Source organism: Colletotrichum scovillei, assembly GCF_011075155.1.
Source record: "Colletotrichum scovillei strain TJNH1 chromosome Unknown Contig00001, whole genome shotgun sequence".
NCBI classification, from domain to species: domain Eukaryota; kingdom Fungi; phylum Ascomycota; class Sordariomycetes; order Glomerellales; family Glomerellaceae; genus Colletotrichum; species Colletotrichum scovillei.
This window is the reverse complement of record NW_023336259.1, coordinates 3,236,690-3,252,360: the sequence shown is the minus strand read 5'-3', so window position 1 is coordinate 3,252,360 and position 15,671 is coordinate 3,236,690. Positions and strand designations below refer to the sequence as shown.

At 53.1% G+C, this 15,671-nt stretch overlaps 2 protein-coding genes across 2 annotated transcripts; both read left to right on the top strand.

Moving 5' to 3' along the window:
- Nucleotides 1–5: 5 nt before the first annotated feature.
- On the top strand, nt 6–2,415 carry HER10_EVM0009045 (uncharacterized protein). Its single transcript, XM_035478547.1, has 2 exons — nt 6–470; nt 534–2,415. Exons 1-2 carry the CDS (start codon nt 396–398, stop codon nt 1,716–1,718), a joined length of 1,260 nt encoding a protein of 419 aa, XP_035338712.1. The 5' UTR covers nt 6–395; the 3' UTR covers nt 1,719–2,415.
- Nucleotides 2,416–2,996: 581 nt separating this feature from the next.
- On the top strand, nt 2,997–4,471 carry HER10_EVM0004619 (uncharacterized protein; the record flags this gene model as incomplete). Its single annotated transcript, XM_035474255.1, has 3 exons — nt 2,997–3,384; nt 3,479–3,535; nt 3,594–4,471. The coding sequence occupies 3 exons, from the start codon at nt 2,997–2,999 to the stop codon at nt 4,469–4,471; spliced, it is 1,323 nt and encodes a 440-aa protein (XP_035338283.1).
- Nucleotides 4,472–15,671: the final 11,200 nt, after the last annotated feature.

Sequence of the window (15,671 nt, the reverse complement as noted above, 5' to 3'; positions counted from 1 at the left end):
TGGCACAGGTTCTCCGTGTCCACTAAACCAAAAGTGGAGATGGTGCCGCTGAGCACGGTCAGCCTCATTCTCCACAACGCTAAGCGGCCGAAGGTCTTTCGGCCTGTAAGCTCCGACTAGTAGACGTCGGGTTGATCAACGGCCCTTTTATCACGTAGTTTCTCTTTCTTTCTCTACAACCTTGGCCAATCCTTCCTTCTATAAACCCGCCACCTTTTAAGTTGGGGGAACATCGCCGCAGCTCAGCCTTCCCCTTTGAAGTACTCAACTACGACAAATCAATCAAGCTTGAATTCGCGGGAGCGCGTCAAGCATCTCGCGATCAGCTTCCTCATCCTCACCCCTCCACCATACGAGCGCACGCCGTCGCAGATCAAGTCCAGAACGGAAGCGCTATGGACTACGATATCAACATGGACGATGTCGCCGACGGCTTTGCACCTCCGACAGCGATGATTGGTGACGGCATAGTACGTAGCGCACCTGGTGATGCAACTTCTACTTGCTTGCTTGTTAACCCTTAACGTCAACAGAACATCGCACAACCCGCCACAGCGCCGTCTCCCTCGAACGAACGCGACCTCGAAGATTCTACCATAGTACGTAACAAGGTACACATTCGAGGTCTGGACACATTGACCACGGATGATATCAAAAACTACGTGAAGAGTCATTTTGGTACTCCAGAGAGAGTTGAGTGGATCGATGACGAATCCGCAAACCTGCTTTTTGGGTCGGAAAGTACGGCACAAGAGGCTCTGGCAGCATTGAGCGCCATTGAAATTGCCGACGTAACCCAATTGCCTCCTAAGGAGACGATTCCAGCCAAGGCCGTCGCATCCCACCCAGACGTCAATCTTCAAATTCGATTTGCCGTTGTTTCCGACAAGAAGATACGAGGCGCTGCTGAGCGAAGCCGGTTCTACCTTCTCCACCCCGAATTCGATCCGGAGGAGAGAAGACGACGTGAGGGAAACAGAAACAGATATCGCAATCGGGACGGAGATGATCGTCGCCGCAATGGCCGTGGAAGAAGTCAACGCGACCGAGACTCAAGCCCTGAGGTGTTCCATGCGAGCATGTATGATGACGATGAGGACACACTGGCAGACCGCAGACCAGCACGCCACCCGAGATCTCGCTCAAGAGATTCGACGCCGCGTGGCGAGCGATCTTATGCGTCTCGCAATCAGGAAAAGGAGCTGTTCCCTGGGCGGTCATCACGAGCAGGAAACCGGCAACGAAATCGTTCCGCTTCACCTATGCGGGATCTGGATGGTGACGCAGCAATGGACGTTGAGGTAGCACGCGCGTCGAGGGCCAGCAATCGAAACAATAGGGAAAGGGCATCAGGCATCAGGGATCGTCTAGCTGAAGACAACAAATCCAAGGAACTGTTTCCCATAAAGGGCTCATCGATGGGCAAGACGCATATGGACAGGGTCATGGACGGCGCGGACGAAGCCACGCGAATCATGCAGCAGAAGATGAGCGTGAGCAACGACCGTCATGGCAGGAAGGACCTATTCGATCGGGACAGAGTCGATAATGCAGGTTCCAGTGCTGGATTCTCTATCAAGGGCGCGGCGGGTGCGAACGTCAAGGAGCTGTTCCCGAGCCGCTTTGGAGGTGGTGGCAATACCGGAAAAGAGCTATTCGCTGACAAGTTAGAGGGCCGTGGCCGTCGGCGACAGAAAGCAGAGGACCTGTTTTCGTAGCGCGTCAATACCTGGAGTGCGTATGCAATCATCTTGGTGGTTGGCAAGATGAAGGAGACTATCTTTACGACGAGTTTGGGAACACAGCCGACGGCGCACGCTGTTCATTTAAATACCATAGAAGTCTGAACTTTCGCCATGGGCTAGCGCGATAGAAGGTGAACTTCTTCATAGCAACTGCTGCGTTCAGGCTGGGCATTGTGTGTTGAATCATTGTTCTATAGCCGCGTATATCGTCCTTCGTCACATTCTTCGTAGTTTCCAGAGGGAGTTGAAAGGATTCTGGGATGGCTGTCCAACTAGAATACTCTTACGGCTGAGTAGGGAGGCAAGAGCTGTGTCGGTAAACTTTCAGGCCATTGAGGTCTTGTTGGGCAGCTACTCTTGTGCATTCATCCCGGAGAACAGAATACCGGGGCGGAAGCAGCTCCTGGCCTTGCTCGAAGTTCCCGTATCATGTAGCAACTGAGGAAGGCACGCCTAGTCTGATGTACTCGCAACTTCCAATCGGTCGAACGCGCCTGACTTCGACCCCTCGCCTGCCCTTGCTCGTTCCTTCCTCCCATCCGCGTACATGGCGATATCTCATTCAAACTTCACCTTCATACCTCACCCGCCCTTCACCTCAATCAATCACCCACGGTGATTTTCACACAGAACCCGACCTCTCCCCTACTCTCTCATCTCAATAGGGTCATTCGCCTTCCGAATAAGTCAAATTTGGGCTGTCAATAACAGTCGAGGTACGCGTCAGAAGGCCGTTGAGAAACATTACCTTTTCTACGTCTCTTACGAACGATCTCAAAACTCACCACTGGAGGACTCACCAGGCTTCACCACGTTCGTTGTCTTCACGCCAAAGTACTCGATGCCGGTTTGGTTAACACACTCTTCACTAGCACAATCCAGTTGCCAACGGATACCTGCCATCAGCCAGCCAACATGGCGGACTTCTTATGGACAAAACCGTTGCCTCCCCGACGAAGAAGATCAGAGCTGACGCTGAGCAATCCGCCTCCCGATGAAGAAGAATCTGTTGCGCACCTCGGCGTTCCCTCTATTCGATCGCGCCAGTGGAAGCCCATTCCCCGCATTGCGAGTCTCGATGTTCTAAGTGCTGCTAGATTGGGCACAAGCAACTGCCCAAGCATCAGATCAGACGGCTCGCAGTCATCCTCTCATCGGCTATCGCCATCCCCGGCAGAGCCAACTGAGCCAGCCGATATAGCCTGGTATCAAGAGCGAGACGAGACAGATCGTGCTCTCTCACTGGAGCAGATGATTAATGCGTTACACTACACGATGATGACCAAGAATGTCCTCGACCCGGTTCCAAGAGAGAACAACTCCTACATCTTGCATTTGTTAGAGGGTTACTGGGATCTCCAGGAACGGCTGAAGAAGACAGAGCAGGAGCTCGCAGAGGAGAAGGAGACAAAGTTGAAGAGCCTTGAAGAGTTCACCAAGATGTCTGAGGAATGGGAGTCGAAAGAAGCCGACTTCCGCGCTGAGATCAAACGTATGGAACTAGTTCTTGTCGATGTAGCTCCTGCAGGTGTTGGTGCAGTGGTTCTGGCGAGGTCTTGCAGTCTCGTCGACAGAAGCGCAAAATCCTCGAGACTCTTCAAGGCCAGGGTCGAGAAGGCTAAAGAAAGTCCCCAGAAAGGTATTTATCACTTCAACAGCGGGGAGCACTCCTGTTCCGTTTGCTGACCGGATACGCGCAGGTGATAACAGCACCAGCAAAGTCGACAGCCTAGATAACCCGCGAATCTCTATGGGCTCTGGAAGTCCCCTCCTGAACCATCGAACCTTCTGTAAGCACATGGAAACGCCCACCTTCTCATTTATACCGTGTACATACTAACAGGCCAGTGTCCATGAAACCCAACTTGGATGACAATGCCGATGTTGAACTGAGCAAGGGTCTGAGAAAGGCTGAACGACGACAACAGCGGGCCTCGAGGCGCAGAAAGAAGGAGGCCCCCTTTCCGCCGTTCAACATAGCATGGGATAGCTCATCGGAGGAAGAAGCAAATAAGCCAACATCGACTCAGAAGACAGCCAGGTTAACTGGCTTGGAGTCCGTGAAGCCTCAACCATTACGACGAGCGGCACCATCCGCGCAGATCGCCACCCCAGAATCGTCCGCGGAGGAAACCGCCGTTCCTGAAACCTGCGAGTATGCCGATACACATTACCGGCCTGACGACGCACCCCATACCGGCGTAGAGTCGGCTGAAAACGGATCGGCCGCAACGGGCATGCCGAAGCATGAGCGGCCGACGGGTACCGACCCGGATGTCATGACGGCCACTACTGGCCGAAGAACCTTAGGGACCAGCCGCCATAGGAGAGACTTCTCCTTCGACGCCGGAGAAGATAGCGTTCAGCTGCAGGCCCTGTCTGGAAAAACTGGTATTTCTCACGGAAACGATGTTTCCGTGGGCGGGCCAGCGGTTGCCCCTCTTCAGCGCCCCCTTTCGTCAGATGAAGTAGCTTCGATGGCATCAGTCACTGCAGGGCCTTCCAGCCAGCAGTACCAGATACTTCACAGTCAAACACAGGAGTCGCCGGACAAAGACGAAGGCAATACACTCAAAACATGCCCTGGAGTTGAGCAAATGGGCGCAGAAGGCGGCAGACGGGCCACGAGACCTAGTCTTACGGATAGACGGCGAAGCTCGCGCTTACACAAATCGTCGTGCGAGTCCTTAGGCAACGACCAGAAAGCCTTCAGCGATGAAGCCTGAGGACACGGCATGGCTAGCTTAACGGATGGAAGTACCACACACGCAAACCAAGCACACATGGCAGCAAGGGAGGCCTTGAAGCGGTTGGGCAACGAGGGACAGAACCAAGGCCGGCCCCCAGGTCGGTCCAAAGGCTAGAAGCAGGTATCGCGTGGTTGTGATGGTTGCGGTATTTTGCTCCGAAGGGGCGGGGTTTCAATCGCAATGTACTTGCTCAAGAAGGTACGGTAGATACGCTTGCTGCGGTGTTAGGGTCATGTCAACTATCTCTCTCTCTCCTTTCCTCCCTCCTTGCTTCGCTGGGCCAGAACATCGACACTCTGTGTGTGTCAATCGCGCCGAAAGCCCATCAAATACAGTCCAGATCGAGCCATCGTGTGGACATGACGTGTTCCATCGGATGCTTGGTGAGCTTACGCCCCCCATCATCGAAATCCTCAATCCTTACTCGCGCTTGCATGAAGCCGTTTCTGTCGGGGAGCTGGCGTATGTATGTGCCATGCCAAAATGGGAGACTAAGTTCCGCAAAAGCTCCAAACTTGGCTTGGGAAAAGGGAAAATGGATATGCCACGTGAGCTCCTGGCCCCCCCCGCCGGAGACTACTTTTTTTTCCTTTTCTCCTGTCCTCCGAGAGGCCCATGACCCTGGCCTGAACAACCACCAGGGTTCCGGAGAGAAGCTCGCGAAGCGAACGGGAAGAATTAAACCAACCCCTGGGACAGATCATCAGGCGAGGCCGTGGAAGAAAGAGGATACGACTGCGGGCCGTGTGCAACGGGCCGAACGCGGATGGATGTGTACAAGCTCACGGCTCGAATGGTAGGAGGTATCTTGTGTCATTTCCTATACATCATATATTCACAACATCTTCCGCCATGAACACACTTAGTCGGATATTATATGTGACCAGAATGATGACTCACAGCCTGGTAGTCACATGACACAATACTTGGAGTCTTCTGATCGATAGTGTCGATTTCAAATACACCAGAATTTGAAGTGATAAAAACACTGGGTAGATGGGTAGGCATCAAGACAAACTCCTCGCCAACCCCAGATCAGTAGCAATATCCGGCACGGCCAGTGACACAGAATTGGGCATGGGAAGAAAAACCACTACCAAGCAACAGACTAGTGAAAGGCGTCAGAACCCAACGAAGCCATAAACAGTCGGGAGAGCGGGGGCCTCTCACGCCCCCCTCGGCGGACGGAGAAAAGCCAGCGGAACGCTACTACCAAAAAAGCTCCCGCTAGTGCCCAGGCTTTGCCAGGTCAGGCTCAACATTATGTATAAAAAACCCCCAAAGAGTCTAGACTTCTAGACTTTGGAGGGGGGGAACCGGCGTCTAGGCCCCGTTTGTTGGGGGCCGGACGGAGGAGGAATGCGATTCTATTAGCGGAAGACCGAGTGGCAGAGAGAGAAAGAGCGAGGGAGATGCTGCAAACAAACTTGCACCGATGCGGTCACTTGCTCCGGAGGCCCGCCTTTCCAAGCTGAAGCCATTATGCGCGCACCACGGAGATGGTTGGACACGGACACGGCTGGACGCGGGAAGGGGACTTGGAAGGGGAAGAAAGAGGGTGTGTGACGGATGAAGGCGAGAAGGGAAAACGAAAACGGTCTTGTAACCTTGAACGCCGGCGGTTGATTAGCGAAGGCGTTTCGTTACCAGATTCCTGGGTCATTCTGTTGGGTTTCCCTAGTCTAATCCTAGGCCATCCAGAGCCCCCCCCCTCCCACGAATCTGACTTTGAACCATGACTATCTGGAAATACGGGTAGGACTATGAAAGCAATGGTGTTGTGTTATTCGATGACTCGACCGTTGCGGTTCCAAGCCTGCGGCGTCTGCATCCTTCTAGGTGCATATTGTATTGCGCGGCGGCTTGATGGGCCCGGGGATGACCGCGGCCAGGGGTTGTGAACCGCCATTTTATTCGCTCAACGAGACTCTCGAACACATCGCCAGAGTAGCCTCGAATAGCGTCTGGCTGAGGCGTCACTGTGAGGGTCTCCTTCGCCATAGTCATGTGCGGAAAGCTTCTGACATCTGGGTAGAAGGATATCGGATGAACAACTAGGAGAGAGGGAGAAAAGCTTCCACTCCTTCCACCGCCTCGACTTGACTGTTGAAGTGACTTCACAGAGCTATCATCCTTGATGACTGAATGGGGTCTTGGGAAATGATACTTATTCATAGCGACAGCTGATGTCAACCACGGATTGCAACTACATCCCGAGATCATTATCGTCATCAGCCTCAGCATCCATCACTTAATGAGAACCAAGGAAGAAGAGAGTAGAGACAGCACGACGCGAACCAGGATGGCATGGTCGCCATGGGGAAGCGTTCTCTCTCCAACCCAGAAGTCTGAAGCAGGGAGTCATAACTGTCGTAGACTTCAAGCCATTCTTCTTTGCCTCCCGCGCATTGGCTGCCATACAGCCGCCGTGTATGACCCGATCAGGGGGACACTGTTTGCGTCCGTTGAATATGCGAGCGGGCTAAGCGAAGACAAGAATCTCGCGCGACGGGTAAAGTATAACATTCTCCCGCGGCACCGTGGCACCTCAGGGTCCGACACAAAAGGGATATCTTCCAGCAGGAAAGATTTCAGAAGCGTTGTGACGGACGCGTGGAACGTCTTGATAGTCTGCGGCTAGAGAACCCTGTGGACTGATGGGTGCTAATAGAGGCGTCAAGGGTGGCCGTGAACATGGACTGATTTGCTACACAAGGTAGTTAGTTAGCTGGTTCCAGTTGCCAAGCCGCGAGGCACCGCACCGAGAACAATGGCATTGTTTACCAAGTTTGGCAGGCGTAACCTCGACGTCTATTGCGTGTTGCCGCGTATGGCATCGGATCTGTGTTAACCATTTTGTGAGTTCAAGATCCCTCTTCCGAAGGAGGTCATCCTCGTCCTCATCGTCCTCACATTCGATGTCGTCTGTTTTTTAGTCTGTGCCATCGGAACCCGGGGCGTACAAAACCAGAATGTCAATGCAGTTGAAGTCCGTGTGACAAGGCAAGACACGCGTCTGTTGGACAGCTCGAGCCTCAAGGGTTCTTTGGACCTGTAAACCATAAAAAGAAACTCTTCGCCTCCCGACGTTGGAAAGTTAGGAAAGAAAAAATAAAGATGACAAATGTTAGAAAATCTGATAAACATACAAAAGTCAAACAAATGCTGTCATGTATTGTGCGGCTGACCGAGCGCCACTGTTGTGAATCGGACCAAATGGTGGCTTGAACCGGCTCCCTGATAATGTGCCCTGTTCCCTTCAGACGCATAGTTCAGTTTACTTCAATTCTGTCCTGTCGCATAACAAGGAGACGTGACTGGGGATTCGTACTGCAACGTTGAGAGGGGTGAGGCACCGGTGGTATTTTGTTATATCTGTGCACACGGCATGAAGTCATGCTAAAAGTCCTCTAGCGTCTTTGGCGACGAACGATACCGCGAAGTAAAGAGTGAGACGCTTGGGAGGTGTTGGCGCCCTAATGGCCTAGACACGAGCCGCGGGCGACGCGTACCATCGTCTGGTGGCATCGTGTAGTTTCACTGTGATTGCGTCGTTATGCAGCCACTTTTCTCCTTTCTTCACTCCCTACCTACCTCTGTCTCTCTATCTCATCGTCAGCTCAGGGTGATAATTTACTATGCTTTTCGATAGTAAGAGGTTCAGCTTTAATGCAAGTAGGTAGGCGGCGGCAGGAGAGTGGATTGATGGTGGTCTTCGCAGTATGGGCCTGCATTGACGATGTGGCTGGCTGTGTACGTGTGAGAGCGTGTTGCGTCGATGGCAGCGTCAAAATGAGATGTGATGCTGTCGTCGTTTGTTGGGCACCGACTAAGTAAGGTACCTAGGTATCGACTTTCTGTCATTTTGCCTTACAGAAAAGGTACGTACTTCGGATGTGCAGGCGGCAGTAGGTGATTTTAGCTCACCCGGAAGAGGCACTCTTGGCACTGACTGTTTGACTCGAGAGTCACCACACAGGCACGCGGCGCGACAGGTCTAAAGATTAAAGACTGGAGGGATCAGGGTGGGGCGATATTTGTCATGATGGAAATTTGTGCCCAAGATAGGTTCACCACCAAGCATGTCTCGCTCTGTTCGCTCTACCGGCTTTTCTACCCGCAATAACTACACAGTATTTGCACGTCGATTCAGGACTAGTGGCTAGGGTCTCTTTTCAATCCTGTACCGGAGCCAAGCTCCGTGAAATGTGGCGTTACTAGAGGCGTGTGGCTTCAACCAGCTGGAGTAAAACAGGGACAAACTACGTCCTGACGCCGTTCTATCTAGCTGGCAAGGGTCTCGGGAGATTGTGTTCGTGAGGAAATCTGGCGGCACCCAATTATCGAGATGCATTATTTGGATGCTACGTCCGGCGATGATCAGGGGCCATTCTAACTGAGATTTCTGTTCTCGTATACGGGTTTGGGCAAGACGTCACATCACGGATGCGCTATCAGGCAAAGGACAAGCATACGTCCAGGTACTTGGTAGGGAAGAGAGAGAACCAGGGAAGAAGCTGGGAAGTGAGGCTGAGGCTGTGAGGCGTCTTCGAAACATGGGTATCCGTACGGAGTATACCGTATGCACAGAACAGAGAACCAGAAGCAAGTGCCAGGCCATGGCAAGGTGCCTCATCCGCCGATAAAGTGTTCGTAAACGTCGTGCGGCAGGAGGGGAGGGCGGCGAGTACTCCGTAGAGCGAGCGAGCGGGGGGAGGGTAGGAGAGTGGGAGGTGGATCGTGGATGGATCTCCATCATGTCTGGGCTGTGTGGCTCCTCGTCCTGAATGAGGAAGGATTTGGCTCAGATTATTTGGCTGTGACGGTTGTTGTTCCTTTTTCCTGTTGTCTGTTGCACGCCGGGATCGAATCGGGGTGAACCACAGCCGCGGATATGAGTAGTGATATCCGTTCTGCAGGTCTGAGAACCGGTGAGGGACCAAATTTTGGAGAGACTGTTTTTGTCATCCCTGTCGTGGAACCATCGGGTCGGGGGCGTTGGTTTACCGATGTAGTTGAGGTTGCATTCCCATTTGCATTTGCATTTGATCTGGAACTCGGGGTTCGATGGGGGATCGTGTTTCCTTCATCCATGAGATGAGATGGGATGGGGATGGGGGCCGGCCTGTTTGTCCATCTCAGTCTTTGCACAACAAACAAATAAACATACATGGTGGGCATCGTGTGTCTAGGACAGGGAGGGGCACGGGGGTATGTTTTGCCAATCATTAGCATCCCGCCCTCGCAGCCTCAATGTCCTTATTATGTACTCGCATTCAGGTTGGACGCATGTCAGGCATACGTGCTCGAGGAGAGACAACAGCGTGAACTGGTAACCTGTTGCTGCCCTACGAGAAGTTGAAAGGTACGAAACGATGCGTGGACGCAAGGACGTATCGTCAGTCATCAAGAATGTTCGGCAGGGGCTTAAAAAAAAAGGAAATACGGTCTTTTCTGGCGAACATATTGTTTAGTGTTAGTGCTATGTACGGAGTACCTACGGGGTATGAACACCATTGGAAGGAAGGTACGGAGTATGGAATGGCAGTATGCACGTCTGCACCGTACGTGCGGTTACCTCGCTGAGCACCAACGGGCAGGCAGACAGGCGGCAGACGGCAGCTGCAAGATCGGGAGACCCGTCTGTTCGCACAGCTATCCAAGGAAGGAAAGGTCTGGTTAGGTAAAGCAAGTCAAGAGCGGATATGACGTGCGGACAATGGATGGGGCATTGGGGGGCATGATGGATTCTACAGTAATCCCCCTGCCGTGTCCATTACAGGCGTGAGGCCTTGCAACGGGCAGCAGAAGCTGTCCACACACTCCACAGTCAAGAGTCCATCAGATATGACAAGTCTGATGTGAGAGAGAGAGAGAGACTGTGTTCGGTTGGCTTGTCCTGTTGTGTCAAGACGGAAACAACGCGCACAGCAGCTACGCCAACGGGAATCTCGCTTGACGTGTCAGGACTCAGGACTCGCTCACTCTCACAGGGCCTTACCCGCGCACCTTACCTTACGTACGGGTACCCAATTGCAAATACCTTACCCGCCTGGCCCTGGTCTAGCCTCTTGTCTCAGACACACAAGAGACCCAGTCCAGGGGCGAGAGACAGCAGGCACCCGTATAACGGCTGAAGGGCTGAGTGGCTGGCCGATGGGTTGGCACGTTGCAATCTCGATATGATGCTGCGCATGCGGAGCACTGACCGGGAGAGAGAGTGCGTGTGTGCCAGGTGTGTGATGTAAGGTAGCCAAAGAGGCGGTGGGTAGGTAGGTACCGAGTAGTCCATAGTGTGCCCGTACTCCGTAGATATTCGTGACCTGTACATAGGTAACGGCCTGGTTGGTGCATCATGGATGATGAACAGGCCAAGTTTTGTTTCCCATCCACCCTGTCTGCCCCCCCCGTCGTCGGGCTGAGATTGGAATTGAAGCTTGCCTGTGCTTGCTTGCTTGCTTGCTTCATCCCACGCCTCCTCCCCGATCGCGTGGTCTTCACTATTACCTAGTCTGTTCCTGTGTCCAGTGTGTGCGAATATTTAGTAGCTACGTTGGTGGGGACCCGGGAATACTACAGAGAGCTTCTGCAAATCCCACTCTCCGTCTCTTGTCGACTTCAATGGTCCGGGGACCGAATCTTCGTACATACGTAGTAGGAACACCACGAATATCCGTACTTACGTACCCGCACTGGAGAGCGGGGCATATCCCCATATACCGCATGCATTCTGCTTACGCTCTCTAAATGGCGACGGCCTCGCTCACCCCTGCCCGTGAGGCTTCCCGCTATGAGAGCTGGCTCCATCCTTGTCACCTCCCAGCTCCCAGTCTCCTGTGTCCCCTTGTCCCCGTTCGCCTGCGCTTATGCCGCTGGCCGACCGTTGATCGACGGGAGCCCATTGGCCCGGGGCGCAGGGCATGGGGCGAACATGTTCCATGGCCGTCCCGACCCAGAGTCGTCTATCTTACGAATACTACTCTATATCACTTTGTATCCGTTCGGATCCAACCCAACTCCTACGGATACTGAGCATTCCGTAGGGACTATTCCATTGAGAACCACAACTGGGCCCAGATGCAATCGCATCTCAGATTCAACCTCACATCGTTTATCCAGCTGCTGGCCCAGTGGCTCCCCAAGAAATTGGGTCTGCCCCCCCATGTCCCTTTTTCTGTACTCTAAGGTATACCTACGCCGGGCCAGTTTCCACCTGATCTCACCCCTCCCCCCTTTTTCTTTCGTGGCCGTTTCCTCATTGACGGCCAAAACCTGTCTAACCCCTCCGGGCATGATCACCAACTGCAACGGCAGCCGTATTCTCACAGCGTCGCAGTGGCAGCCAAGAACCGCCTAGGTCCCCCCGCTGCCCCTCCCCCCCCCGTACTGTACACCCTCCACTGAAGTCATGTTGAGATTGGATCCTAGTAACGCAGATGATCGCCGGGCTTCCGATGTGATGTGGAATCATTTCGCCAAGGAAGTCTCTCAGCTGCTGCTGAACCCCTGGACCGCGGATGCTCACAACCTGCGTGGGACTCGGGAAAGCGAAGAACTGCCATGTTCCTGGGGTAAGCATGCTTTGGTTTCAACATCCGTCCGTAGTGTATGAACACACTCATTTTTCCCTCTCGTCATGTGGAGACAGCAACGGTCTCTTTCGCCCGTATGATACGCACGTACTTCCAATCTTCTCATTTTATTTTCTCTTGGTGAAGGTCCTGGAAACACCTCCCCTCGACCATCTCTTTCTCAACCATATCGCTGTGGTTCAAATGAAGTAAACAGACCGGGATGCACCTTTGATGACACTGGTGATGATGCATGCCGAGAATGTAACCAATGACGACAACGTCAAGGAGGAGAAGTGATGCGAGATCTGCAGTTGTAGAACGAAGAGGAATGGCCGCCATTTTTTTTTTGTTCCATTCAAATGCACGCTGTGTCGCGGGCTACGGGTGTCGACTTGGCCGAACGATCCAACGTCTTTTTCTCGTGGTTGCAAACGGCCCGTATGGCTGGGTCTAGTCTTCCTGGTACTTTCTGGATATGGGTCGCCGCGGACCAGGCCCTCACCCTACTGGTGACCGTCGTGGTGCTCTCTGGGCGGTAGTCTGAAACGGTCAACGGTGACTTGGTACCTAGCTGCGCCGGCGCTTCGGACGACAACGCCTCTCACCTTCCCTAGACTCACGATTGGTCGAGCTGAGATGGAGGACTCGGCATCGTCCATGCGTGCTCACACAACCCGTGTGATTAATTACGAAGTGGGTGTCACTGAGACAAGACACCGGAATACTTTCAGATACTACGCTTGGAGAACGATTGGCTGGTTTTCCCTGCTTGTTGTTGGCCAAGTTTACTTCGATCGTTCGCCCTAGGTATCCGTAGATCTGGTATGCGCCTGCTGGTGCCTTGATCAACCAGGTTCGAAAACGACTGGTCCCTCGCGTACCGGCCAGCTTCCTTCTTTTGGCTCCAAGTTGTCTTTTTGGCTTTATTCTTTTCATACCGCGTACTCCGTACACATGGCCATGATTCGCTTGGTCGCGAGGCGAGCTGAGATTCCGTTACATATAACGTAGATCTTAAGAGACGCAATAAAGTGACAGGCCCCAGGGTTGAATAGGGCGAGTGTGCGAGGCTAGCTGGGTGGCTGTCCCTGTTGTGTTCAACTTTTCTGGGTCAAAAGAGCCGCAGATCCTATTTGATCCCATCAGCACGGCCTTGGTGCCAATTCGCTGCCAGGTTGCTGCCATCCGCTGGTTGTACTCCGTACCAGGGATCGCCAACGGGACACAAACATTCCGAGGGCGGGTGACCAGGGTCCGGCGAAGATCAAGGTGCACCGTGGCACCTCGTTTCCCCCCCCTTCCCTCTTCTCCTGTGCTTGTCGTCGCCCCTATTGATGGATGACCGAATGCCTTGCCAATTCCTCAACAGTCAGTGGGAGCGCGAGCGGGTGCGTACGTGCGATGCGAATGCGTGGGTAGACAGCGACAACGATAATGACGCCCGGTAGCGATGCAGAAGGCAATAGACATTAGACGAAAATAGTCCTTGGGCCTCGGCAGCAGATGTGAAGATGTGCGAACTATCTGTCAGAGTGATTTTGATTGATTTGATAGACGTCGCTGTCGCGCTGCCTTGGCCACGTCTGTGCTCCTTCTTCTCTAGATGTTTTCGGTTACAATTCGTCATTCCTCAAGAGGATGGACGGGACATGGTATCCGTACGCGGGAAACGGGAAGAGAGGAGAAGAGAAGAGGGGTCTCTTCAACTCGTCCTTGCGTCGTTTGAAGAATTGTCAGGGCAAAGCCACAAGAGCAATGGTAAGTCGGGTCGGGTTGAGTTGACCATCTCGAGTCGAGTCCGTGTCTTTGACGTCGTCTGGTGTCCGGATTTAGGGATCGGCCTCGAGGAAGAGAGGCGGTGGTGGGGGCTAGACGGAAATGGAAGGGAAAGATGGGAAAGATACATTAGCCGAGGTCACTTTGTCACTTTCCATTCCTCCCGTCTAGGTACCTACCTTACCTTACTCTCCGTCTCCTTCCCTTTTTCTTTCCTGCCTTCCTAACGCCGTCTTCGTCGGGTCTCGCCTTCCCCGTACAGCCAAGATAGGTACATGAGGAAGGTAGGTAGGTAGGTAGGTAGGTACCTTAGGTGCAGGGCATCTCGGGGAAACATTTGTGAGGAAGGCACTCTGTACGCAGTACGAATTCGCATTGTCCATGGGTCTTGGCTGCCTACCTACGTATGGACCGATGACGGGAACAAAGTTTCAAAATTCGTATATTTTCATACTCTAACTTGCAAACAGGGGATACCGAGGCAATGTTCTTGTTACGTCTTGGACTTTTCTCCTCCCCCTCTGGACAAATTTTTGAGGAACTGTAGTGAGATTGGCCGACATGTTTATTTGACTTTTCAGTGAGCAAGGGAATGAAGACGAGGGAGGATTCTCGGCCGTGCTTCATCCCCCTCTCCCCTCCTCCCCTACCCCCCACTGGCTTACCCTCCAATTACATGCGGCTAAATCTTCACGTCGATTCCGCATCTGGTATTGCATCAGATTGATTGACCGAATCATCCTATCTTGGCACATGTTCCGTTGCCGGAAAGTGCCCTACAAACTCCGTACCTACTGCGGTAGATGAATGCTTGCGTCTACTCCTCCGTGCAAGGTTTTGCTGAGGAACGAAGCCATCATGAGATTGGAGTACAAACGCCCATCTGTTTACGAGTATGCAACGAACGTGTACGTGTCTGCTAGGTAGACAATGCTTCCTCGACTCATTCGACACTCGAGACTCATATGCGTGAATGGATGAAAGTAGGCACACGAGAGATTCCTTATCCGCCATGCGATGCAATGCATGACGGCCGCCCCATGTCGCGCCGCCCGCCTTCTCCCTCGCTTTTCTTTGTCCCCGCCGCTCATCGCTCTTCCCATCTGCCCCATTCCGCTGCCATGATCCTCGTCATGATCGACACTGGTAAAGCCCACCCGCTCATCTGCAGCAGAACATCCCCGATCTCGTGTTTGGCTGCGAGCGTTGACCCTGACCGAACGCTCTGTCCTCCGCCTCACCTGTACCTCTTGTCCCTGTCTAGCGCCCTTGATAGCTACCTGAGCCACTGCCATCCTTACCTGTCCGCAATTGGAGCATCTCAGCCATCCGATGTCTGCAGAACCTCGCCCAGATGTGAGTTTGCACGCTCACTAACCAACCACCAACTCTGTCATCAACCCGTAAGCCAGTCTACCTTGATATGTTTACCCTGTGTGCCTGGGTCCCGAGGTTCTCCTTGCGCCTCGCGCCACACAGTCACGGTGAATGAGCCATATATGTATATGCACCCACGTTGCACAAACTTTGATCGAGGACCCATATCAGCCGAACCAACGGCGGCGGGGAAGAACTGTTTAAAAAAAAAAAAAAAAAAACCGATGGAAAGTCTGGCCCTGGACGTTTGAGGTTCCCACTCATCGTCGCTGACGTGGCTGCCAACCAACGTGGGAGACCCCCCTCGTTTCGCCCAGGCACTGCCGACTTGATCAGGACCGCTTGAGTGCTTCAGTAGGTATCCGTAACCAGATAGTGTGCCTGGGCCACACAAAACTTGGAAGTTGTGACCATGTTGCCATTTTCTCATGTCACAATGCATTTTGTAG

What these genes read in the sequence shown, in the direction of transcription:
- HER10_EVM0009045 (XM_035478547.1), top strand. Translation starts at nt 396, where the DNA reads ATGGACTACGATATCAACATGGACGATGTCGCCGACGGCTTTGCACCT. An exon ending in CGATGATTGGTGACGGCATA is followed by an intron (nt 471 to 533) that starts GTACGTAGCGCA and finishes TAACGTCAACAG; the next exon opens with AACATCGCACAACCCGCCAC.